The sequence below is a fragment of the Diadema antillarum genome, unplaced genomic scaffold (assembly GCF_040938485.1).
Source record: "Diadema antillarum isolate AM-2024a unplaced genomic scaffold, OU_Dant_1.0 scf00000069, whole genome shotgun sequence".
Lineage (NCBI taxonomy): Eukaryota > Metazoa > Echinodermata > Echinoidea > Diadematoida > Diadematidae > Diadema > Diadema antillarum.
In genome coordinates, this window is record NW_027270958.1 from 2000862 (window position 1) to 2028683 (window position 27822).

General features: G+C 36.8%; 1 protein-coding gene across 1 annotated transcript; it reads left to right on the forward strand.

Annotated features, from left to right (window-relative positions):
• Positions 1 to 416: 416 nt before the first annotated feature.
• LOC139716693 (chordin-like protein 2) lies at positions 417 to 27461 on the forward strand. The gene is made up of 10 exons (XM_071628223.1): positions 417 to 498; positions 16561 to 16758; positions 18068 to 18231; positions 19199 to 19304; positions 20150 to 20332; positions 23332 to 23429; positions 24743 to 24845; positions 25434 to 25616; positions 26275 to 26386; positions 27281 to 27461. Exons 1-10 carry the CDS (start codon positions 417 to 419, stop codon positions 27459 to 27461), a joined length of 1410 nt encoding a protein of 469 aa, XP_071484324.1.
• Positions 27462 to 27822: the final 361 nt, after the last annotated feature.

The window sequence follows — 27822 nt, forward strand, 5'->3', positions numbered from 1 at the left end:
CGTACCACCACCCCTCTTATATACCACGATTCATCAGTTCGTTTCAATACTTACGCCATCTGAACTGCAATGTGATGGATATATAAGGAGCTAAGTTACTGCCATTACACGGACACAGGAATATCGTAGTGCCAGTCAAGAAGTTGTTAAGTTCTACTGACACTTTCAGTATCCTCACCAGCAACAACTCATATTTATTCTGTTTTCCTGTGTATGTGTCATCACATCATCCTTCGAATCTATCAAGATATTTTGTTTCCTCTGTCACGAAGAACTTTTCGTTATTGAGTGCAACGTGGGTAACACCGTTTAGACTCTAATCCAGCGATTTGTGGTTTTCATCCGATTCATCCTGCAGGGATATATCATCATTTTCATCTCAAGAAAGAGGGTGGCAGACACAATTGTGGAGCAACATGGAATATCGCGTCGCAAACTTTGGAGTTCTATGGATTCTTACCATCGTCATATTTTCAGTAGCGTCTTCACCGGAACAAGGTAAGATGAGACTTTAATTTTTCAGACGTTACTTTCGAGGCATGTTATAGGCAAACATTCCATTTTCTGCAGATTTTTCTTTCTGCAAATAACAAATTCTCTTAATGATATACTCATTATCATCATTATTATCTTTAGTGAGTCTGACACTGTAACTATTAACATTGGAGTTTTTAACTAGATGCTTAAGTAAAATTTTAATGGCATAAATTGCAAACGGCTATTTCGTTTATTTTTTACCTTTGCCCCCGAACTCTGGAATCGCCAGCCTACAAAGTTACCTTTTGCAAACATGTTCGACAGTTTAATTGTTTTACAGTGCTTTACAATCAAAGGCGTTTATGAATTCTACATATATATACTAATTCTGTCCGAAATCATATAACGTAGGCCCTATAATTATTGTAAATAACATTTCATCAGTATCTTTTTTCATGGCCCCGCTGAAAACCGCTGAAATCCTCAAGCAGCTTATTTTATCTCTTGTTTCATGGATTTGGCACTTTGGCCTAATTTTACTTCTTATTGTAAAAAGAAACGATGCAACAATCAACATTGTGACCCCTGTAACCAGCGTGTATCGATAACATCGTTTGTCAACGCATTTAACTTATAAAGAGAAAAGTATGTGATTTTCTTCATTAAAACACAATGCAAAACCTCAAATTGATGACAATTTTATATTCAAGTAGGACATACTTAATGCCGGCTAAATTTTGTTAAGACATAATATAACATTCCGCCGAAGGTGCATTAAGGTTTGAGTATCAATTCTATTCGTCATAAAGTTACATTTGCCCTGTGCTCAATCGAAAGACGAATTGCATTCTTGAAAACAAGCATCCATGATACAGCTTTTTTTTTAAATTCATACCATTTCATTTATGCATTAAACATACAGTGTACATGGGTGTCATTCCGTTCACCCCCACCACATACTCACGAATGTGACATATTTGAGAATAGATACGAACAGTCACTTTGATCCAAAATATGCTGTGTAGCGCATACATATTTGTTCGTCTCTCCTTACTGTAAGATTTGAATAGTTAAAGGAATGTTTGAATTGAAAAGACAAACAAACAAACCAGCCAACAAAATTCGATTTCATGTTAAGATGCACAAACTGTGAAGATGTATTCCACACTATAGACCTTACTAGAGTACGATGCCAGTTATTGTGTTGCATAACACAAGTAAAACTAGTAACCGGCTGAGTGAATACTTTTTTTTTTGCAGTGTTTACTGCAATACTAAATGCATCATTCAACTGGCTGGAAAGTTGTTTTCTCGCCTATTTAACTGTATCTAGGTCATTTAAGGAATGCTGGAAGAAATCAAGAAAACAACAGTCTAAAGCGTAAATACTTTCATAAACAATCGATAAAGGCTTATTCCATGTTCCATGTCTAGTCAACTGTTGTATGGCGAGATTGCTTCGTTTTGACGAAATGAAAGTCCGTGAAAAGCGAACAACTTCTGAAATCATTCATATTTTAAAACTCAAACAAAGGGAAACTGACCAAAAATGCATGTATTTTCAAAAGTGAATTGCATTTTTATAAACTATAAGATTGATGATGGAGTACCACAGTAACACAATAATGTGCATCAGCTCTTTGGAGACACTGCCCCCCCCCCCTCCCCGTTGTAATATTGGTCAAGATTTTTCAGTTTGTCTCCCCACTCGTTTGATATGAAAGAAATCGGGTGTATTTCATATTCATCTGACACTGACGTGCTTAAAGCTCTTGATTTTAAAACTTGTTTTCATTACTTTTAGCGACAAAGCAGTCAAGGAATGCACTAATTGAACATGCTTTGAGCAATTAAACTCGAAAAAAACCCGCACGAAACATTTTTGCAACATAGTTATCTCCTATGCATAATTTCTTCTTGCCCTGAACTTTATTGCATGAATAAGAGAAAACCGGCATGCTCTTAATTTAGTGAATTCTCCTCTTTTGCAGAGAGGTCGATTAATTGATTGTTTTAAACTCTTTTATCCTTTATAAGATTTTTCTCCACAATGTGCCAAACAATGAAATGGCAAGAGATCACTAGAGACCCCAACCACCTGAAAAAAAAGAGAAAGAAAGAAAGAAAAAGTTTTGATATAAATATGACGACCTGAGAAATCAAGATTCTCTTCTGAAAGTAAGTACCCTGGGAAATATAAGCAGCCATTGAGAACGATTTGACATGCTCATAATAAGGGAAAGAATTCATGGAACTAAGAAATTCTCGGAGTAGAACTAAGCCCTTCCAACGAAGAAACGTGTGCTTTATTCTAGTTGTCGGCTGTCTTCAAACCAAGGACCTTCCGCTTTTTCTCCGTAAAGTCGGGGTTTCGATCGCCTGGGCGTGGATATTATACACAGGGGGTTCCCCTGCGTGCATTATGTTCTTTTCATAATGTGCGAAGATTGTCCCACTTACGTGTCTGACTGCAGTAACATAAGCTTATTACATCTAATTATGAAGTGCTGTTCAGGGTAGGTTAATTGCCGATAAGTTGAGTTTGACAAGTATATTGCAGGGCTGAGTCTTCATTGAAATAGTGAACTATTCGGGGAAGAAGAAATAACTTTTGTAGCCCTGTTCGAATGATTAAATGCCACTGTGTGGTACAGATGGAGAAAAAAAATGCCCATCAACCAAATATTGCTTTATCACTAGATATGATAAACGCACCATTAAAAAATTGTATACAGTTGTTAAACATAATATGAATCATTCATTGGACACATTTGAATAAGTATTGGAAGAGGAATGTAAGAACAGTCTGTCTTCTAAATCTTACACCATATAAATAATTATGGAAGCTCTCAAAGTTGTCGAGACTAATACAAATAGTTAATACTAATGACGTGATAGGTGCCGAGAAGTGTATAGTTGACAAATAATGTGAAAACATGAACAAATAAGCAAATCCCTCTGGTATGTTCGAAATACGTAAATTGCAATTTTCTTTAATCGCCTTTTATTGTTGTCACTCACATTGCCGTAACCGATCCTTGTTTGTGTAACCTTACGTTTTGATAAGTAGGTTTAAAAGCACGGGTTTTCATTAAAAATAGGTGTTAAGCCAGAAAGATCAGGATTACGTACATGTTAGACAGATACAAGACACCTCGGATTTTTTTTTTAAACTGATGCAGATTTGTATGTATGATCTGGTCGTCACTAATCGCATTTGTACTGATTAATACCGCCAAGAATGCATATGTCTAGGCTTCAAAAAATTTCTATTCCTTCTGACGCATGGCCTAAACCGTCTTGGCAGACAGCATAAAAAGAACATGTCCCCAAAATTCCAAAGCCATCAAACAAACAAGCAAACAACAAAAAATACACCCCAAAATAAAGCAAAACAAAAAGAAGTAAAGAAAACTAAAAGACACAATTATACAAAAAATTATGTTATGTCCTATTCACTCCATCGCAGCTACTCATCTCTACACTGATGTAACTGCACCATTGCTAAAAAGATACGATAGAATAGAAATTGTATTATGATAAAAGTTTTCCATTTCTCAATCGATTTTTTTTTTTCAAATCCTTTTAGGCAGAATTTTGACTATGGAAGATATCGTATTTCACAGAAATCTGAGATCTGTAAAGAATTTGCAAATATTCGCATGGATCATGTTCTACCCCGAAGAACGGAAATTCAATTTCAAACCAATTCATTTTTTCCTGTCATGTTTGCGATTACTGTAGTTGAACTCTTCACTCTCATTTTAGGCAGTTAGAATATAGGCAATTATTCCAGAAACACGCCTCCGTCCTGTCATGTCAAAAGTACTGGTCAGACATTCTCTCACACTTATAAGCTCTTCATTGCCATCCCTCTTGATTTCGGGAGATGTTAGTCATTCCAAAGGTTCGTTAATCCGGAGATTAAACGAGGTTCGTTATTCCAAAGTTTCTTTATGCCGAAAAACACTAATTCGCCATTGCTTGAGGTTCGTTAATTCGAATATTTTGTCGCGTCATTCTGAAGGTTCGTTATTCCAAAGATTCGTAATTCTGAAAATGAAATAAGGTTTGTTATTCCGAAAATTCGTGAATCCGAAAATGAAATAAGGTTCGTTATTCCAACGGTTTGTCAAACCGGAGATGAAATAAGTTTCGTTATTCTGAAGGTTCGTTTATCCAAAAATGAAGTAAGTTTCGTTGATCCGAAGGTTCCTTATTCCGAAACACGCAAATTCGCTTTGGTTTGAGATCGTTAATCCGAAGATGAAAAGGGTTCGTTAATCTTTACAATTTGTGGCGTACATTCCGAAGGTTCGTTATTCCGAAGATTCGTAAATCTGAAAATGAAATAAGGGTCGTTATTCCGAAGGCTCGTTAATTCGAAAATGAAATAAGGTTCGTTACTTCGAAGGCTCGTTAATCCGATAATGAAGTAAGGTTCGATATTTCGAAGGTTCATTAGTCCGATCCGAAATGAAACTTACTTGGTTATTCCGACGGCTCTTTAATCCGAAATGAAATATGGTTCGTCACTTCTACTGCGTATTAACGAACTTTCGGAATTACGAACCTTATTTCGTTTTCAGATTTACAAATCTTCGTATTACGAATCTTTTTTTATTTTCCGCCTAATGTACCTTTGTAATAACGGACTGTAACCTTCATTTCAGCCAAATTTTGGAATGTGTTGTCTTCGTATCAAATCAACAAAGATTAAAGTGCTAATAATTAATGTAACCACATCAACTACAGAAGTCACCTTCATAATGTACATAACAATTATTTTGTTAATGTGAAGTTATCACAAACGGGAACCACTGAAGGTAAAGAAGGATGTATTAAGATTATTTTGCGTAGAACGACATAAGGGAAATATTAATAGAATTTTACAAAATTTCATATTAAAAAAAGAGGTGCTTTCTCTAGACTTGTCACTGACGTATGTTAAAGGGATAGTTTGGTATTGGAGATGAGAATTTGGCTTTTAACTTTTTTGAGATACCAGGAAACTACTTATGAAATAGTACAGAGGAATTGAAAGTTTATTTGATGAAAATCGGTTTTGGTATGGCTGAGGCACCCCAAAACAAAGTAAAACAAAGCGATCGTAATAAAAGCTGGGTCCCACCTTTTATTAGAATCGCTCTTTTTTGGATATCTCAGTAATTTTAAAACCAATTTTCATCAAATAAACGCTGAAATCCTCTTAAAATTACATGCTCCTTCATTTATTTTCATAAAATATTCTCATTATCCCACCAAAAAATGTTAGAATTCTGAAGTTAGGTCTCAACCGAAACTGTACAATCCCTTTAAGGGTATGCTATATCCCCACTGCCTTCTGAAAGGGGCAAGTCAAGTGCTCTTTTATTAGGCATTAAACATGTGACGTAACAAGCTGTAGTAATCTCCTCATCAATAGGTGCCAGCACTTATCCTTCAAAAATTCATAACTGTTGAACGCATTGTCCCATTTTTTCAACTTTTGACTGATGTGTTCTATTAACATTACTGTGTTCTTTCAATCCACATGTTTAATATGAAGGTCAAATTTGAAGACTCTATCTATACTTCATCATGGGAAATAGAAGTGCAATGCAGCCAGTAAAAATTTCAACTAGCGGAGCTCATAGGCCAATTTCATCATCATCACAAACGCATTCATCATCATCACTATGATAGCCAATCATCATCTCAAACGAAAGGGGGGCGGGAGTTCTCCGCCCACTTCTAAAAGGTCCCTCAATGATACACCGACGTCAATTCAAAAATTATCTTTCCACTCCAACGTTGTCATTACAATATTGTGCGATGCAATGGTGGTAGAAAACCGCATTCTATCAGTTGTCTCTTCGCTGAGGTCTGGGCCATTTTTTAGGGGTTTTTTTTTCACTGCCAAGCTAAACTCGAGCTTCAGAGATCAAAGCGCATGAAGGAAATAAGAGAACGAACAATAGAGATAGAAAGGAACCACTGTCATATAACCGCGGAAGCGGCGAACAATTTCCTTTGCTTGTTTGGTAAACAAAAATGCTCCTCTCAATTAAACGTTTTAGTCGGCGCCCCGTGTCTGCCTCCAGCGCACGCTTCGCCTTTGAGCACCGGGTATGACGAGCAAGGGATAACGGACCCAGAGGGCTTGTAATTGCCTATTAAACTCTGTGCCAACAAAAGACCGACTGGTTTGCTGCGGAGTCGAGTGGGGATGGGGAGCAGCTATAGCTCGCTTCGTTCATTTTTGGGGGCGGTTCTAGGATCGTGTCCGAAACAATCGTGCACCAGAGCCCCTTAGGGAACGGTAAAGTGGAGGCAAGCAGAAAGGATATACGCAGAATTTAAACGCCTAATGGAGGAAGAATTCAATTACTGAATGACAAAATAACAACAGCAAAAGTATTTTATTGCTAACTACATCCTGCTCTCAAGTGGTGGTTTAATGAATATCAGTCAAATGGAAACGCATTAAATTAAGTCAGTCGCGACGTATCTTTCCGTCTTTTGCCTCAAAATCACTGAAGAGTTCGTAGCATATTCAGCGGACCTGCAATAACAACAAGGCGATTATTTTGGTAGTGAAAATAAGTCACTTTAAATGTCTCTGTTTTGTATCTTCTTCACAAACATAGCCTATTCCACATCAACACACAACTTACCTGAACACAAAGCATATCAACAACTTTTCCCTCAATTTACAACTGAATACCATGTCACAAACACAAGTCAATAAAATTGTACCCACAAAGTATACAGATTGGTACTTATCACAGAATTAAAGGGAAAAAAATCCACCCCAAAATAAACAAATTTGAAAAGAATTTGTCATTTTTGTATCGTTCTGAGGGAAAAATTTTTCTCTTTCTCTTGAAGATTATTCTTTCTTTTTTTCTTTTCGGGGGGGGGGTACCTCTTTATTAGCATTCATTCTCAGATTCCAACTTTCATACCTTCTTTAGCATTCATTCTCAGATTCCAACTTTAATAGATCGACCATTATGTTTTATATAATGTTTGCAATATTCTATGTATGTCTCCTAGCTGGATATCATGTATTATTCAATTTTGTTATATTTGATGTATTTTCTCATCGAGAAATATGAAATTGAAATTGAAAATGAAATTGAAATTTATTCGCTCGTCTAAAAGAAGACATCAGAATCATTAAATCCATGTTAGGATTTCACTGCTATAGTATAGAGTATAAAATCGTGATTTTGTAAGGAGCTCGAAGACAAGAGAAGAGCTGGCAAGTTTGTTGTAAGACTGATGTGGCTGATGCTATACCACCAGAAGTACACAGTAAAAAGTCGGTGTTAGATTTAACACCATGGGTGTTAAATCTAACACCGATCAAGTGTTAATAGAGGACCACACCCACGGGTGTAGAAAATGCATTGTGATGGTGTTGAAAAATGTTCACCTGGCACTTCGTGGTGTTAATTTGACACTGTATCTGGTGATATTTTTGACACTGTGCTGGTTTTAATTCAATAATAACACCGCATGGTGTTGATTTGATATTGCTGGTGTTAATGTCAATGGTATAACACCCGTCCAGCTTCAATAGGAGACCACACCAACTGGTGTTACTGTGGTGTAAATGTGTTCACATATTTAAAAAAAATCAAGTACTTTATCGGAAAATTCTTGGTCGTCTTGTTGAAGTTCAAAATCAACAAGGAGTGCAGTTACTAAGAAACTCTTCAAAAAACAATTTTGTATTTTGAAATGACACCCGGAGGTGTTAATCTAACACCATGAATGAGCACAGAAAATTTAACACCAGCTAGGTGTTTCATATTTAACACCGGACTTTTTCAGTGTACCAACTGTGTTATCTTGACTGAAGGTCATTCATGTCAGCATTTACATTGAGGGCATTAATTGAAACAAAAATGGGAATTCACAAAAATCAGCTCGCAAAGATTCATCACGTCTATATATCCAGCAGAGTGTGATGAAGAATGAATAATTGATCTAAAACACACTCGATATAATAATCTTAAATAAATTCAATTATACGTTTCGAATGTAGACCTATCTAAGCAGGATATCTTTGCATAATATCATTAGGAATACATGCAGTTTCAACAGATAAATCAAAGTCCAGAAACAAGCGTTCCGCTTCTCGTGTCAACGATTGATAAATGGACCAAAAAATTATTATAAATTTGCATCTTAATGCAATCTTGCAGCTTCAGCAGATTTCTTTTTTTTTTTAATCTGTGTTCACTCTCATGCCATTTAGCCCCCTTTGAATTGTCAAAACTGGTCTTCGAAAAAAAAGCGGGATCATAATGATTCGATACGTCCAAAATAAGAGAGAATGACACATCTCTCCGAACTGAAATTGCCAAAGACGCCTTCGGTGTAGCTGGTTGTTGACGACCTTAAAGGGATGGTGCAGTTTCGGTTGAAATTGAGCTTCAGTCTTCAACCTTTTTGATGATGATTTTTATTTAGGTAACGAGAAAACTCTATGAAATATGAAAGAGCATAATACATTCTAAGAGGAATTCAATGTTTATTTGATGAACAATAGTTTTGAAATGGCTGAGATATCCAAAACAAAGTGATCCAAAATAGAAGGTGGGACCCACCTTTTAGTAGGATCGATTTGTTTTACTTTGTTTTTAGATATCTCAGGCATTTCAAAACCAATTTTCATCAAATAAACTCTGAATTCTTCTTTGGATTGTATGCTCTGTAATATTTCATAAACTGGTTTCTAAGTAGCTCGTAAAAATGTTAAAAGCTGAATCCTCACCTCAACCAAAACTATACTAACTCTTTAAACCTGGTTATGACCAAGACCATGACATACAAGTAATTTACCTAAAAACACAATTTACCTCAAATCGATGGTTCAGATCTATTCCATGGACGACAACAGACGTAACTTGCATCAATACATTGTCATGTTATGTGCGTGTCGCTTAGAGAGGATTATTAGATGTTTAAATTGTTGTCTGACGAGTTTATGCCATCGAAATTTCATAATGCGTGGATTACAAATTTGACTACCTTTGTTAAAATGGAGTTTCAGGTTTCAACCGTCGATGGAGGCGACATTTCGTCATGCAGTTGTGTCAGTTTATATCATGACACTGTGAATTTACTTAAGGTACAATTCGGTCAGATGAACGACAACCCATTGGTTTTCTGTACTAGCATTCCCTGAACAGTATCTCTTTAATTTAATTAATCAATTATTATTGATTATGCAGTTATTAGTGTGAATCGATGCCAATGCTCAAGTCGCAGAAGGGCTTGAAACGACTTGTTTACTTTGCATTGAAGACCAGAGGTTATATTAAATGCAACATTAGTTTCATTTTGGGATCAGAAAACACTCGAGATGCAGTTCATGCTGGGAGATAAAAGTGGGTTGTAGAAAAACAGGAAGATACGCATAATCTATTGCTTCGTGTGATGGCATGAAATGCATTGTAATATTCAAGACAGGCGAGATTGAGTAAGGACAACACCGAGAAAGAATTTGTTGGCGTCTCGTATCAGAATACCTGCCATACCAGTGGTCAGAGAACAGGGTTACGCGTGACTGAGGAGTTCTTTTAGAAGGAGGGTGGACAGAGACAGGAAAAAAAAAATCACTTAGGGGTAAACAAGCGATTAAAGGATTTACGAGTTTGAGACCGATAATACGAGAGGGTAGAAGTGAAAAGACACGTCTCTACGTCAAAAGATCCAGCGTACATTAACCCAGAAACTTTGTAGAGCGACATAATAGCGAGAAACTCCAGAATTGATATCACCTTAAGTGGGAGAAAGGAGAACTATTTCCCCCTTCCGTTGTCAGGGAAATTGTGGCATTTTACTGCTTGATAACAGTCATTCCATATCCACTTCTGTTCCGACAAAAAGGATAAACGCTTGATTTTTGAATAATTGATAACAGTGACAGCAAACGTTTTATAACAGAAAACGTTCTTTCAAAAAATACACAGACGACCTCTTGAACGGCCAAATGAGTACATTGCCATTTTCTACGAGAAAAGTGATTTCTTCTGTGGGAAGGTGGGGTTATAATTACTCTGTCCCGAAATTGAAACAAGATGGCTATACTAATAGATTATGACATTTTCTATTTCTCGCGAAGTTGCCCCCGAACTTGGTTAAAAGCCGATCAGCAGCAGAAGCAAAATGCGATGCCTATTATACAGAAGGCCACACGATGACACCCAAACCACACTAGAAGGCTGCACAAAGATGTGAATCTTTATTTTAATATGAACCATCGCAATATCTTCGGGTTATTTTGGGGGGCTTGCCGAAGACTCACGAAGTTGCTGCCGGAGACTGGGAGACTCCACTGGCGACCATACGATATCTTTAGATACCCTTGTTACGAATGACCCGGTGTGCCTATATACTGTATATGTACGATAACAGCCGAATTTGAACATTTCCTTATCAAGTGTCCATCTTTGCTCAAATTTGGGACAGTGTCATTTACTGTGACGCCTGTATCATCATATACACACCTGAAGGGAACATCATTCGGACCACAAAGAACATTCTATTCTTATAATGAGAAAAGATAGTGGCACAGGACATGAGAATCGTAAAAGGAAGTGACCATAGCTGTAAAGGAGCAAGGTTGAATAGAAGACGGTCAGTCCATTAGTCTGAGACCAAGAAAACAAAAGTTCTAGGGTTAATCGCTGTACGATGAGATCTGAGGACAAATTGACGTTGCGATTGGGTTGTAGAAGAAAAATTGACAAGCGACAGATCATGTCAGACAAAAGAGTGAAAGAGAGATTTTGTGAGTGTGTGTGCGTGGGGTAGTAGTAGTAACAGTAGTAGTAGTAGTAGTAGTAGTAGTAGTAGTAGTAGTAGTAGTAGTAATATGGGGGGGGTTGAGATATACTGGTCACATTACCTTCTATAGATCGACACTCTATAAACATGTTTACGTAACATTGTTTCTGGCTCCAGTTTAACACAGCGATAGCAAAAAGCATGTTCCAGAGAGATCCGAGGTACCGCATCGGGTATTTACTTTTCTTTGATAGAGGACATTTTGACGGCCTTCGTATAGATTGCTTGTTATTTGAGACGAGAAAAGTCGAAAACACATGGCGTCTGTTGTCGCGAATTTGTTGAAGCATAATAGAGACACCAGAAGACGAGCTCGTTAAGGATGTCGGCTAAGCTGTGCTATTTAATTCATTTCATTTTGGCCTTGGGAAATCGAGCGTGGTATACATGAATATTCATAAAGCCTACTTTAATGGAATAATGTTCAGCGTAGCAGCTGATTAAAAACGTGCTTCCCTTGAAAATGTTCATGATATCATATCCAAAATCTTTGTTAATAGAAATGTAAGACTATGAAAACAGAAAGAATGAAATAAGGAATTACTAAACTGCAGAAACTCAAAGGGAAATAAGACTGTTAAAAATGTCATAAAGTTATAACTCTCTTTCTTCCTTCCCTCATGAAATAGATATAATTGTGTGTGTAAATCATATATATATATATATATTTATTTATACATATATTATATATAAATATATATATATTTCATATATACACCATCTATATTTTTTACATTATCTTTGGAATATATTAAACATAACACGGAGGTTTCACACTCTCACATCTCTCTGCGTATAAATTACAGTACATGCGCGTTTATTCCTTTTGATGAAAAATGAACACTATAATTAGTCATGCATAATATGGGCTTCAGTTTATTCACGAACGAAGTGTCCTAATGAAGAACAGACTGTTGTATACTCTCATTAATACAAACAAACAGTACTTTGATTATTACGCCAATTAATCTCTATCATGTTATTTACAAGTACGTAAATAACATGTGTTTGTATGAGTACACTGTTTTGTCTATACTCTATTGAACGAATGGCAGCCACTGATTGTTATTTGCGAAAGGTTCGTTAATCCAAAAATGAAGCAAGGTTCGTTGACCAGAAGTTTCGTGATTCCGCTGCAGAAATTTCGTACGCAGATTCATAGATGTTCGTTATTCCGGAAGTATGAAAGGGTTCGTTAGTTCAAACATTTCTCTTATGGCTTCATTCCGAAGGTTCGTATGAATTCCGTAAATGAAAGTAATAAGGTTCAGTGTTCCGGAGGTTCGTTAATCCGAAAATGTAATAACGTGCATTATTCCCGACATTCGTCGATCCGAAACTGAATTAATGTTCAATATTACGAAGGTTTGCTAATCCGAAAGTGAAATAAGGTTCGTTAATCCGCCCTAAATGAAAATAAAGGGCGTACTAATGAACCCCCGGAATAACGAATATGGTTTCATTGTCGGATTAACGAACACTTCGGAATAACGAACCTTACTCCATTTTCGGAATTACGAATCTTCGGAATAACGAACTTTGTGCAGGGTCTAAGAAATGTTCCCGCATTGAATAGGCCAGAAAGATAGCAGAGAAGGATGGCACTTATGGATATAAGTTACTATTGGGATTAGTCATGCTAACTTGCCACATGCATAGTGTTTTTGTCTTCTGAATACAGGTGTTACAAACATTAGAATACTAGCATTAGAATACATGATTAACCTGATTGCAAAATGGCAGACATTAATTCGCACTCTCCATAAGAAAATAGTAAAATAGTAATATATATATATATATATATATATATATATATATATATATGATACATAAAGAACGACTCATTATACAAGTACATTATCAGGAAATGAGAGAAAGGAATACAAGGGAAGTGACACACACACACATGCAAATTAGTAGGGCAGATTCGACATGATAGCTTTATTACTTGTTACCAACAGGTATTTCACAGCACTTGAAAGATAATTAAAGACACGCAGAGACCATTTTGGACAGCACAGGCATTGACAAGGGTAATTTGATTATTAGAACAAAACCTTTTACAAACCCATATTCCCTCCCACGTCTCCCCATAGAGAGTTCCCCTACCCCTCGTGAACCTAAGGTTATCATTAATCCATAAACATAATCATAATAATTGTACGTGAACTAAATTCATATGCAGTTAAGTTCAGACTCTATTAAAGGTCCTGTTTACCTTTGGGAGCAGTGATTAAAAAATGTTCAAGATATCCCTCTTGATGCATGTGTGTAGGTCAGTTGTATCACAAAACATCCTACCATATAAAATCTTTGCAATAAATCCTAAAATATAAGGAGATGTCACTGTTTTTCTCATTAAACCGTAACTGTGGACAGTTTAGTCTGGAAACATTTTTATCTTAGCTATTGTTCACATTTTGTAATAAACAATACTTTACATCGATTATACTGGTTCAAATTTTCTTATTGGTTGTTTCTTTCCCTAACTCACATTTCAGAACTATTTTGAAGCACTAATACTGGGTTTTGTTTCAGCTGCAAATAGTAAATTATACCTTTAATGTCTTATACTTACCCCTACCACCCTTCTTCCTAACCTTCATATACCCTAACCCTCCTGTAAGTGTAACACATGCTAACTCTGTATATGCTTGCGGGCTTTTTTTTCAGACAAAGCGTCAAATCATCGTGTACTTCATAATGAAGATTCCACCTGTACTTTATGATATAGAAAGTAGAGATAAATAAAGGGAAATTGTCTATAAAAAAAAAAAAACAACTTAAAGGGGTAGTACAGTATTGGTGGAGATGAGAATTGGGCTTTTAACTTTTTGCGAGATACCAAGAAAGCACTTATGAAATAGTGCAGAGCATACCATTTTAAGAGGAATTCAAAGTTTATTCAATGAAAATCGGGTTTGGAATAACTGAAACATCCAAAAACAAAGTAAAACAAAGCGATCGTAAGAATCGCTCTGTATTGGATATCTCAGCCATTTCAAAACCAATTTTCATCAAATAAACGTTGAATTCCTCATGGAATTACATGCTCTTTCATATTTCATAAAAGGTTTCTCATTATCTCACCAAAAATGGTAGAAACATGAAATTAGGTCTCAACCAAAACTATACGATCCCTTTAAAGATACAAAACATTATGTGCACGCTGTCGCATACACCACACACATGGCGCACACACGATCCCTTTACGAGAGTAGGAGAGTACTGTGATGGTGTCAAGAGATTTTGTGAGTTTGTACGTTTTTATGTTTGTTTAGACTTTTGTTGTTGCTGTTGTTGTTTGTTTGTTCGTTTCGTAAAGTTTGTTAATGGTGGGGGTAAGCCAAAAGTGTGTCGATGCCACGTCCCTTGTCCCTTGCTTTATGAGAGTCAGAAGGGGGTCTTTTGATGAGCTCTCGTGTTTGACGACTTGTCATGGCTTTGAAACGTGGCGTTGATTTACACCCAAGGCCAAACAACACCAATGCGGCTAGCTTTCACTGAAAGTCAGTATACACAGAGAATGGCGTGCGACAAAAGCGCGCCAACACTTACAGGGAATAAAAGCCTTGTTACCCGTTATTCAAGGCGCCACAGACGACAATTTGAGATCAGCCTTCTCCAAATTAATCCTTTTATTTTCTCATAGAAACACCAGTCGCCAAGCCCTTACACGCACTAAGTGTGTTGTCTGTGAGCGAGAACACATAATCAAGACTGTCAACAGTTCTGTAGTGAAAAGGCCAACACAATGTCGTAATGATTAGTGAATGGACGTTTTGACAAACAGGTAACTTTCGGGGTGGTCTACCACGCAGTGAAGTAGGGCTGATGTAGACGCGTAGTCTCGGCTGGAGAGGCGGGTAAGACAGTGTAAGTTGGGCATGTCGGAGCCCAGAAGTGTAGGCCTGAGTGCCGCTGACGAATCGATGGGGTATACGAGGAGGCGCCAAAAACAAGACACTTACACCGCACTGGCATCAATACCAAAACTCATTACGTCGAAACTGTAATTTCTTTCGCGGGAAAACAGAATGATTACCACCACGCCTGTGTACTCAAGCCTGCCTGCAAACAAAATGTCTCTCTTCAGCGTCTCTTCGAACAAAACTTTACACTTTCATTTCTTCTCTTTGCTTTCTGCTAATAGGTTCTACTTAAAGGTACTTGCGATGTACTGATTTAACGATATATCTTGCCTCTACGAATTTTGCTGCGACGTCTAAAATGACTCTGTCTTTCAAGGAACAGTTCAACGACTATGGCTTTTAAGGAGCATTGTAAGAAGACATTTTTCAGGAAGAGAAAAAAATATATACGAGTTCAAACTAAAGAGTACACGCCATTCTAATCTCCACGATTTTGTAGTCATTCTTAAAATAAAAATCAAATAATATACTGACATTGAACGTCATTGTTAAAGCTCGGATATTCAAGTAGAAATTGCATCTCGTCTGACAGACCGTGGCCTGGTTTTGCACGACTTTTACTTCAAAGATACATTTCCTTGTTCTAGCACCATATAACATATCACAGGTTTTAAAATGCTTTCAACATCTCATCAACTGGGTCAACAAAACAGAACAAAGAATTAAGAAAACTACATACGTGTCTTGATGGTTCTTCCATTTAACCATTTGGCCAACAAAATTATCATAATGTACACAATATGATTATATATAATACATTATACAGATATTTATGATATCATTATACCCTTATACATAAAATCTATGAATAAAGTATCTAAACTGGGCCGTACATACTCGTATCAACACGAGTATAAAAATGAGTGAAGTCTGATTGAGTAATTTGATATTAGTAACGTTTAAAATGTCAAACGAAAGAAAATGGCCTGTAATAATGTGCAAACACATAACAGAGAAATTGATCTTGAATTGTTGTACTGAGGGTCAGTTAACAGCCGGCTGAGGAGAGTTGAATCAATAATATTCTCTTCAATACGATCCTTAAATCGTGAATGGCAATATAATTTATCCTTTTATATGCAAGCCCTTTTCTTCGTGTCTGCCTGAGTGCGCACATACAGCACTTGAAAGACTACATTCATTCAGTACCATCATGCAACTATTTGCATTTTTGTGTGTCCCTGCCCTATAATCTGAAAGAATCACCAGACATATAACATAACATAAAAACTGGAATTTTTTATTTCCGATTTTTATTTCCGACTTTTATTTCCGATTTTTTTCCTCGAACTTGAAACATTTCCAGGCACCTGTGAGTTCGGAGGGCGCATGTACAGTCTCGGGGACAGCTGGCACCCATTCCTCCTGCCCACCGGTCTCGACCGATGCACCACGTGCACCTGCGTCGACCACGATCACGTTACCTGCTTGCGAGACGAGTGTCCGGAGCTCGCGTGTACGGCGAAGAGGAGACTGCCGGGGCACTGCTGTCCAGTTTGCGCTGGTAGGTTTTCAGGTGGAGAAGGGGGAAGCTTTATGGAAAGGGAGCAGTTATTGGAAAGGCTTGCAAACAAATGCAAACGAATAATTATGTAGTAAAGGGATCTTCTGTTTCTACACGTGATGTACAGAGTGTCGTTCTCACAATCTCAATCATTAATTTTTGTTTTGCTCGACATGATATTGCTAATAATAATCTCTGTAGATTTATATTGCTCATGATCTATAGGAGTATAGTCAACTGTGCATGACAATGTAATCAAAATAAAAGAAAGGCAAATAAAGGCTCGATATAATGTAATGACCGTCAGAGCTACCATACATTTCCTTTCCGTTCGAGAAAACGCTTGTAAATCCTGCTGACGGCCATGCCCAATCATCATAATACTGTATGAACGCCACATTTCACGATTTTCGGGAAGCAATTACATGAGAGTAGTGAAAACTAGATCACACACATCTTCACACCTCCTCCAAAATGTATATCGTGGATGTTGAGATAATTACATGTCCTTTAACGCGGAAAAGTTACTTACTCAAAACAGTACTTGATCATTTGGTCCTTTCCGTGCGCCAGCAATAACTGAATAAGAAAAAAAAAAGACACCACAATAACAAAGACGATATTAGCTAAGCAACGTCACGGTCACGTGACCAAAATATTGCACGGTCCCAATAAGACGCGATGTAAAATGACTAATGCATGTATACTGATATTCAAATTATCATGACCATTGTGTCGTTAGGATGCTTTGCAAGAACGGTAAAATTCCTTTTTATCGTCCTTTGTTTTTATTTCTTCACTCACTTTTCCTCAACGATCTACCCCCAGATCAATAACACATCAGACACTTTTCAGGACATGTTCTTATCAATCATTATTGCGAGATATTTTGAATCCCATTAGTCCTATGAGCCAATAAATAATGAAGAAATTAGATAATGATCAGATAAACTTTCGTCACACATTATTTCATATAGGAAATATTTAGATCACATTCCATCCCCATTGGAAATGATTTCTGCTTCTGACTTAAGTCGTTTCCAAGTGTACAACGCAGACGATAATCTTTACCAGACGTTTTGTGATAGTGTGAAGACGTTTTGCACTGTTCCTTCTTTTCTCATATCATGACTATTGTGAGGCACTAAGAATGTTATGATTAACATGTCACGCTGTGGTCTGGTCTCCTATTTCATCGTTTTGATTTGGCTTGCTTTGTTTCGCTTTGTTATGTCAGGGGCATAAGAATCAGCAACATTCATTTCCCTATATTGATGTCATGCTTCGTACTGAAAATTTGTCTTGAAAGAGGATGCCACTTTCACCGATGCTCCGTTGGTGGCGCCCCAGGATGGCATGTCTATCCCAGACTGCGAGTACAAGGGCAAGCGACTGCAGCACGGCGATCTATTCAGCGTGGATGACATCTTTACATCCAGGAGGCTGGACCAATGCGTCCAGTGCGGCTGCACGGTGAGTAGGCCACGCCCACTGGTAGTAACCCCCATTTTCAAATCATTATTTCCACACCCATGTTCACTGAGTTTCCTCCTGATTAATGTATTACAAATTGTGTGAAAAATACGTTTAGTTTGAAAAAAAAAGTTATCGAAGAGGAAATAAAAAGAAACATATTGATAGAACTACTTCTTATTTCAGGTAAACATCGATTAATCGAGTAAATTGTAGCCTGACGTGGTTTCTGACAACCATGATGTAAGAACTTGGTATCTATTCCGAGAATATAACGATGAATTGAAAATTGTAGCCTACCATCTTTAAGTTGATCAAAGAACAGTTAAAACGTCAGAAATTTGAAGGAACTGCGGGGGTATAGACTTTTGCTTGTAATGCTTGACGCATTAGGGGATTGAGCTACAACTTGATAGATGGCACGATAATACCAGGAACTTTAGTCAGACAAATAATTTTGTAGAATTTGGAGCAATTTGCAAAAGAGACCAATTTTCGCGGAAGCCTATTGAAACCGCGGTAACACGGGACTGTAACGAGAGGCGTCGTTCAACTTTCACTCGTCACTTACAATGTCACTAAGCACAACTTTCACTGGAATGTTGGTGATCTATAAACCGAAATCACTTCAATAAGTATTATTATGTGTTAACCCAAGCATGTTATTCAGCAGAATCTATTATGATGGTGGTCCATGATGTTGTATAGCAGCTTGCCTCGTTATAAATACTAAGAAATAGGCAAGGGTTGCTTTGTATCGGAATAGTGCAGAAGCTGATTTCACAATAGTAGTGATACTTGACTTTGGGTGAGGATTGCTCTAGCATTTATAATCATGAAAAGGGCGTTACATCTGCAACGACTTATCCTAGGCCTATCATATTTTCCAGACTAAAGGACGTACAATATGTATGTAATAATATATTAATGAAATAAAATACCTTCTCTTTTTCGTTATCTATTTTAGCTGGGAAGAATTTACTGCGCCTTAAAAACCTGCCTGCCGTTGACTTGTCCGGAAAACGAACAGGTCATGTTTCCCGATTCATGCTGTCCAGTCTGTTTATATGCAGGTAAAGTCACATCACGTATTTTCTCCGCCCTGATTCACAGTGCCTGTTTGTGTGTGTCATTCCATTCCACTCTCTCACACTGAAAATGTATTATGTATTTTAAGCATGAAATTTGAAAGCGTCTTTTCCTTCTTCTTCTTCTTCTTCTTCTACGTTTTCTTTTGTTTGAAACAGCCATTTATTTCAAAGCTAAACTGGCAGTGACCTGTATCATTGTTTATTGAACGATACTATATATTACCTATATTGTTCGAACGATACATATTTTATATGATATAATGATACAATATGATATAATATAATACAATATAATATAATATGATATGATATGATATAATATAATGTAATATGATATAATATAATATAATATAATATAATATAATATAATATAATATATATGATATGATGTAATATAATATGATATAATATGATATAATATAATATAATATGATATGATATAATATAATATAATATAATATAATATAATATAATATAATATAATATAATATAATAATATATATGTTTATGTTTCATATTCATATTTGATTGTTAACGGCCTTCATCTGTAAGCCATTTAGATTACATGAAAGCACATTCAAGTGACCAAGGACACGGTAGTATCGTGTGTTAAGGATTTTGTATCAAACAGCTTTCCTACTTCGCGGAAAGCGTGTTTTTTGTTTCCGTTTGAGTGTTTATTTGTTTTTTGTTTACTCCCATCCTCGGTCCTATTAGACGTAAATGGCGAAACTTCTCATTAGCCCGTTGTAGTGTTGCAGTAATCAGCAACTTTTCGCGTTGTAAATATCATCTGATATCATTTTCTGGGTCAGATGTCGTCGAAGACGAAGAAAGCGACGATGAGGGTGGCGAAGACGCTCCGGCTTCGAACGGCCTCGACCTCCAAATCAACCCCAATGACCTCCTCGAGATCAATGACCTCCCCGTCGTCAACAACTTCCCATCTGTGCCAGTCGAGGGTGTCGACGTTACGAGTGGCAACGTCGAAGAACCGACGAGTTATTTGGGTCAGTTTGATTTGATTTGATTTGATTTGATTTGATTTGATTTGATTTCTGCATTCCTTTGTCTTAAAAGAATATAACAGAGAGCCTATTGAACAAAGTTCCTAAGTAATATTAGAACAGTGAATTACATGGACATTGGTTGATGGTTAACATAAATAAATAAAACTGTATTTCTTAATTAGTACAATAGGATTTAGAGCAAGTGTCTTTACACAATAAATGGAAATAAGATTTCACGTACCAGGTGTTCAACAGACAAATTAAACAAATCTAGGAGTATTAAATACGGATGCAGGAGACCATTATCGTAAGCACATGCTTGACAAGAATAATGGTCTCACGTATACACATAATAATTATTACAATCAAAGATAATTCGGTCACCACTCATCGAACTGAGTGGGTAAACAATACAGCATGATACAAACTGTCCACTCCCATACCCAAGAAAATACTAATAGATAAATCAAACCGAAACAATGAGATAAACTTATACACGAGATTACGCCGTAACTCTATTCCTCACTTTTTAATTGTCGCAAATGTTTCGAAGAAAACATATTTTTATACCGAAATGATTTGCATTCTTCATATCAACATACACGACAGTCGATTTCTGTCAAAATGTTTTAACGTTGGACGTGACACTTGTTCCTTAACTCGAATTATGTCTGCTGCCAGAGCCAATAGAGGGGATAATTACTGGTCTGTATATTTCCCCTTCCTATCGACAAATTCAGAAAATGATTAAAGAGTGGATAATATAATATGTTTTACTCGACAAACGTCATCTGCTCTGGAGAATGTAGCCAGCTAGAAAAAAAAAAATCTAGGTCATATTAACAGTGCAGGCAACGCGCGTTGTTTTTCATGCTTGTCATGATCATGACAAAAATGATAAAAAAGAAAACTTCCGTGGAATAGTGAGTACATTTATACGGAGATTCCTGTATTTTTTAAAATCTTCCCGAGTCTGTGAAATCTCTTTCACCTCGAAACCCTCCACCTGGAAATATAAAACTATGAATAGCAAGAACAAGATCATTTTCAGTGGTTAAAGATATATGAGCGGCGCGGCGGCTTGAACGGGAATCTAACAGCTAATATTAAAATTCTATTTGTTGAAGTAGTCAGGGACACAGTTTCCATGGCAATTCCAGAAAACCGCCCTCTCCCTTATCAATTTCTTCCAGGAACTTAATGATACCCAAAAGCCGGCGAACTGTGATGAAACTATTCACCCCTTTATCTGGCCGGCATAGAACTACTGTCATCTTCTTTAAAGAACCCCTTTCAAATTTATCATACGGCAACAATAACAATACCATGCATGCCATGGAAACATCGGGTATATTCATAAAATCTGTTCTCTGTAAACTCTGCTTTACTCTGCTTTACTTCATCAGTTATGTCAAAATTGGAAAAACAGTGTCGGAAAAATGTTTTCGTTGCTTTATGGGCAAGACGTGAGACAGACAATCTCAGTTTAAAACACAACCGCGAAAGCTCCGTTCCCCCCCCCCCCCCCCCCCCCCGCAAAAAAAAAAAGTATAATGAAAATAAATGCCAGTGCACCATGTTCTTGATCTCTTCTGCTTCTTCAAAGATTATAGACGTTGCCAAAATGAGGCAGCGGTCTGGGATACCCTCTAACATAAATACACACAGTCTGGAAGTGGTTAATTTCAAATCCTCGTCTGTTGGTTGCCATGGTTACGGTTTCCGCTTCGGACCAGGAGGTTTTCATATAATAGGTGGATGTGACTCCAGAATCCATTCCCCCTCACCTCAAGATTTGCCCGCGCAGATCTATCCCAACAGTGTAGGATGAATGACTGCAATTTTGTCCATGTATATTTTGCCTCGGTGGTCCAATGGAGGGAAATCCGATGATCACTCTTTGATCCCGTTCCCACGCCCGGGAAAATTGATGCCAGTCATGCGCGTCCGGAACATTCAAAAGTTGACTGAAAGACGTGAGCTCACTACTGCTTAGCATGATGTCTGGCACATTTTCTATTCCCGACTTTTTGTCCGTCGGAAGTGTAATACAAAATAAATAGCGACAATTACAAGAAAAAGAGTACGGCTAACCCAAGATAGGCTTTTGTGGAAATGCTCGAAATAATTCTGAATAGATTCGGCATGGATTTGAAGTCACTGTCAACGAATAAGCGCTTGAAGATGCGTGTGGACACTATCATTGCTATAGAGTCACAGAAGAGCGTCATGATTCCTTAAATTCTATTATTTACACTGATAAGAGACGATTTTGGCCACAAACTCGCTGTAAAAGACGTGAAAATAGAGTGACAATCGGATTCATCTGAGAGAAGAATTTACAATATTATGCACTGGTGAAAATACGGCTGCAATACGAAAGAGCTATTCATACATGAATCTTGAAACTATCCAGGAGTTTCTCTTCAAGATATCGTAAAGACCCCGAACACACCCCGTGAAAATAATTAGGAAGTGATGATACCACATCATATCAACAAATCAGCCTGGTATTCCAACTGCTGGACATCAGAACTTGCGCAATGACAAATATGTATTTTTCATCGAATTCACGACACATTATTGAAAACGTAATCTAAAGTTTCGAAGTTTTTTTTTTTCATTCTTGCTCTCTTGAGTAATATAGTCGGACAAAAGAGCTCGCAGTTTTTGTCTTTTTTTTACGAGAGTGCTGCGAGGTCAAAGGGCTGTATGCCAGAATTGTTTCGATAATGCAAAGTCATGACTATAATGTAGCCCGAAGTTGCTGTTTAGAACACCAGATATCACACGAACAGCTATACATCAGTCACGACACCAACAAAAGTAAAAGTAATAACAATAAAAACAGTAACAACATTCGTAATAACAACGACATTCCCATGAGCGAAAATAACTACAATCACATAAACAATATTTGTAGCTTTTCGTGAAAATACTTGTAAGATTTCAGAATGTGAATTTAATCGATATGAAATGCTATTATGTATATTTTGCAGCCTGCGAATCGAACGGACATACGTATTACCACGGCCAGACGTGGCACCCTGTGTTAAACCCGTTCGGTCGGATGGACTGCATTCTGTGCCAGTGCGAGGTTAGTAGCAGGATCATGGTCACGTGATTGTCTCGTAGGGGAGAAATTATATTTTGGCTATTAAAGGAAACCAACGTCCAAATATGGATGCGGATTGAATGAAAGCAATAATATTAATTGAATACATAAGTGAAAGTTTGAGGAAAATCGGACAATCCATTCCAAGGTTATGACGTTTTAAAGTTTGGATGCCGCCGAAAAGGCTGCAACATTTTGTGACGTCATTTTGGACATTGATATCACGTGAATATAATGAGAATTCCACAAAATTTCATTTCTCATAAAAATAACACATTACACCGACTTGTTACTGACATATATCAGGGTAATAATATTCCCCCTGCTTTCTGAAATGTGTAAGTCAAGCGCTCTTTCATTACGGTAGAAGAATGAAAGTATGTTGAATTTTCTTTACAATTTTTTGTATACTGTTGTCCATAATGACGTCACGAAGTGTAGTATTCTCCTTAACCAGCGGTGAAGGCACCGAAACTTCAAAAATTCGTAACTTTTGAAGTGATTGTTTGATTTTCCTCAAACTTCACTGATATGTTTTATTAATATTGCTGCTGTCACTCGACATTATTCAATCTACATTAATAGATGGGCTTCGGTGTTTTTTTTTTTTAACCGGCACTAGAGTTCCTCGACCAAAATCACCAAAACCGTATACTTGAATTGCACTGAAGGAAAGTTAGACCTTCTTTTTCTGTATTACTTATTCTCTTGCATTACTCGTTGACACTTTTTAAAATTCATTTTCAAATTTTATAATGCAAATATGTACAGGTTCACCTGCATGTTACATTTTGCACATTGAGTCCCAATTTTCACTAGGCACTAAAAAAGAAAAATACATTAAAAGTATTGTCTTCTCATCTTTTCAATTATTAAGTGTACTGTTTTATATTTTGCAATAATATAGAGAGAAATATGCACAGACTCAAAAGTACTTTACTACTATAATAGTTAAAATGAACTTTTCAGGTGAAAACGGCTCAAGCAGAGCATGTTACCCAAGCGAGATATCAATCTGAGTATAATTGTTATTTTTGTTGTTGTTATTATGACTATGAGTATTATCATTATTATTGTTATTATTATTATTTTTATCATTATCATTATTATTATTATCATGATGATGATGATGATGATCCGCAGCATTTGTAAAGGGAAGACAAGGTATCCTTGGACCCGACCATACTACTCGTGTCTATCTGAGTTACCATGGTTACTGCGCGTAAGGAGAAGTGGAACCAAGAGTCAACTTTTTTTTTTCTCTGTGTACCGGTATTTTCTTTTTCTGTGTGTAGAATGGCGAGACGAGTTGTAGCCGGCTCACATGTCAAGCGGACAGCGAACTACCGTGCCGAAATCCCCAGTATATACCCGGTCAATGCTGTAAGGTGTGCACAGGTATGCATCCAAGATAATAACGGGAAAGGTTTCTAATAATCAATGCATTAAAAATGAATGAGAAAACTAACTGGTAATGAGAAGGGAATTAAAACGGACGGACAAGCGGACAAAAGGAAGCAAATTCGCAAGGACGGAAGGGCAGTAGTAAGATTTAAAAATGGAGGAAGAAAGTTATAACAGATATAAACCAACTAAAATATCATGGATTTAGAAAAGAAATATAATCTGTTGGTGGAAAACGGAATTGATATTACGCATATTCTGAGTTTAAACAACAATTTGATTGTAGTGATATAAATACCATTTCTGTTTTTGATTTTTGGCTTTAAGTGTCCAGATGTTCAATGGATTTGTTCGTTTGGGGACAACTTCATATTTTTTTCTGTGGATTTCAGTATCACTCGGCTGGGCGTAGATACGCTAGAAATATTCTCGTGTACTTTCTTGTTTGCACAGAACGGCACTGGAATTTGTGTCAGTTTTCCGACTGATTGATCTTCAAGCAGTAAAATCATAAACTTTATATAAATTATAACATACATGAGTCTGTGTGTGATAATTGTATAATCTGTATATGATTCGTAGATTCATCGGATGCGCCCTCAACGCTCGTGCCGCCGCTATGTCTCCGGGGAAGAGAGACCACACTCCTCTATAGGTACCAGCCGGAGCTGGTAGAGGGATCGGGCGGTGTCCAAACCTTTATGTACGCCCTGGAAAACCTACCGATGAGCGTTGTACAAATTAGAAAATGGGATTTCATTAATGGTAAGTTTAACTGAATGTTTTAAGTGGAAAGCTGTAATAGTGCCCCTCCGTCTCCTAAAAGAAAAGAAAAAAAAATGACTACTTGGTAGGAAGGAATTGGGCCTCAGTGTGTGAAGTATAGATTGGTATTTCATATTGCTGTCTTTCATTGACTAGAAAATGTTGTGCTATAATGCATCTAGTATCTGTACCCTAAACAAACATTACTGTTATGAATCGATGTCGGTTGCGCTTCTTATGAAGTGAAGTAAGCCCACATAATATAGATATCATGCAATGTATGATTAGTCCACAGATTTTGCTTGTTCATCTTACTAATCATAATCTAACAGTTTACAGATGTACGATGAATATTTCAATTTCGCAAGTAAATGAATGATCATGATAGTCCAAAGAGGTCACGATTATTGGAATAGAACTCAGACTACTTGGACTGCTGACTTCACCTGAGAAATGTCATTATGAATAGATATGGTTTGGACTCCTGCACGGATTATTGCAGTAAAGAAGAAAAAAAAAAAACCCGAAGAAAAGACATGACAAGGATTAGGGCAAGAAAGAATGAATTGAAAAAAGTTATGTCTAATCAAGTGTGAAAAAAATGTGTGGACTGATCATACATGTATCTATCATTCCAATGGCTTTCTTTAACCTACAGGTGAATTTCAAAACTTTATGGTGGAAGAACTTTCTTCAGACCGATTCCAGAGGGCGCTCGGCCAAAATCGAGAAGGCCGATTTCATCTGATGGGCGCCACTACAATGCGTAAGTCTTATGTGTGGTTGTTTGTGCTTCCAAACAAGCATTTATCTAGGAAGTACGCTCGTAACGTTATCCATGCAGCAAAGTGGTCAACAGTATATGAGAATTTTCCAAGAGAGTAATTTCGCTTCAAAGACTGCATGGGGGAAAGAAAAACACGTTAGTGAAAGTCTGAGCAAAGAGTGGTGATTCTTTAAAGTTGTTGAGAATTTCATTTCATTTTATTTCATTTCATTTCATTTCATTTCACTTCGTTTCACTTCATTTCATTTCATTTTATTTTATTTCATTTCATTTCACTTCAGTTCACTTCATTTCATTTCATTTTATTTCATTTCACTTCATTTCACTTCATTTCATTTCATTTCATTTCATTTCACTTCATTTCATTTTATTTCATTTGATTTCATTTGATTTAACTTGATTTCACTTGATTTCATTTCATTTCACTTCATTTCACTTCATTTCATTTCATTTCATTTCATTTCATTTCATTTCATTTCATTTCATTTCATTTCATTTCACTTCATTTCATTTCATTTCATTTCATTTCGTTTATTTCATTTCCAACAATGCAAATCATTGTCATACACAAAATAACACAACATCAATACATGTATACAATATCAATACATGTGCTTTCAATTCCATGTGCCCTCTTCTCGGGAATGTGAACAATTAATCAATATCAAGATCAGTATCAAGAAAATGTCTCAGACTATGAAACTCTATGAAAGTCTCGTTATGGTAAATGAATAGTGCAAATCTAGCACAGTCTCTTCTACTTGCGGGTACCATAATATTATTCTTAACAGTCCATCTTGTTTGTTTGTTTGTTTGTTTCGTCTGTATTCAGCCACGTTGTGTATCTTTTTTTCCCCCACGTCGAAATCATAGGGAGAGTTCACAAGTTAGAAGGCAAAGAAGCAAAGCTACAGAGGCGGTGTTCCCCGCGATGCCTACGAAAGGTCGTAAAGCTGCCACGTACGCTCGACGTGCGGCCGCTGGAGAGGTCACATGACTGTGACGTCAGAACAAGATGGCAGACGAGACCGAAGAGGGAAACAAGGGCTATCGTTTGATCTTTTTAAAAATTCATTTCCATATATTTCTTTCTCTTTTTTGTTTTGCAAATAAAGCGAAAGCCTTTTGTAAATTCTATACATAGATCTATCAAATTATTTTGATATTGAAGAATGATATGTGACACCATATAATTTTAGTTGGTGTTTTCGGCTCCACTGAAGTGATTATAAAACTGTAGGTGATGTGCCTGAAAAAAGGCTTAAACGAGAATGAAACCAAAATATTTATGCAGATTGAGTGAATGCGTAAATATTTGATAGCAGATTACTTCAGTGAAGTTTGAGGAAAATTGGACAATCTGTTCAGAGGTTATAAATTTTCAAAGTTTCAAGACCGCGCCGTCACTGGATATAAGAC

Bases quoted from the DNA above. Each gene is read 5' to 3' on its own strand.
- LOC139716693 (XM_071628223.1), top strand. From the start codon at position 417: ATGGAATATCGCGTCGCAAACTTTGGAGTTCTATGGATTCTTACCATC. The intron at 16,759-18,067 runs GTAGGTTTTCAG...TTGTCTTGAAAG, and splicing joins CTGCTGTCCAGTTTGCGCTG to AGGATGCCACTTTCACCGAT. The intron at 20,333-23,331 runs GTCAGTTTGATT...TATATTTTGCAG, and splicing joins AGAACCGACGAGTTATTTGG to CCTGCGAATCGAACGGACAT.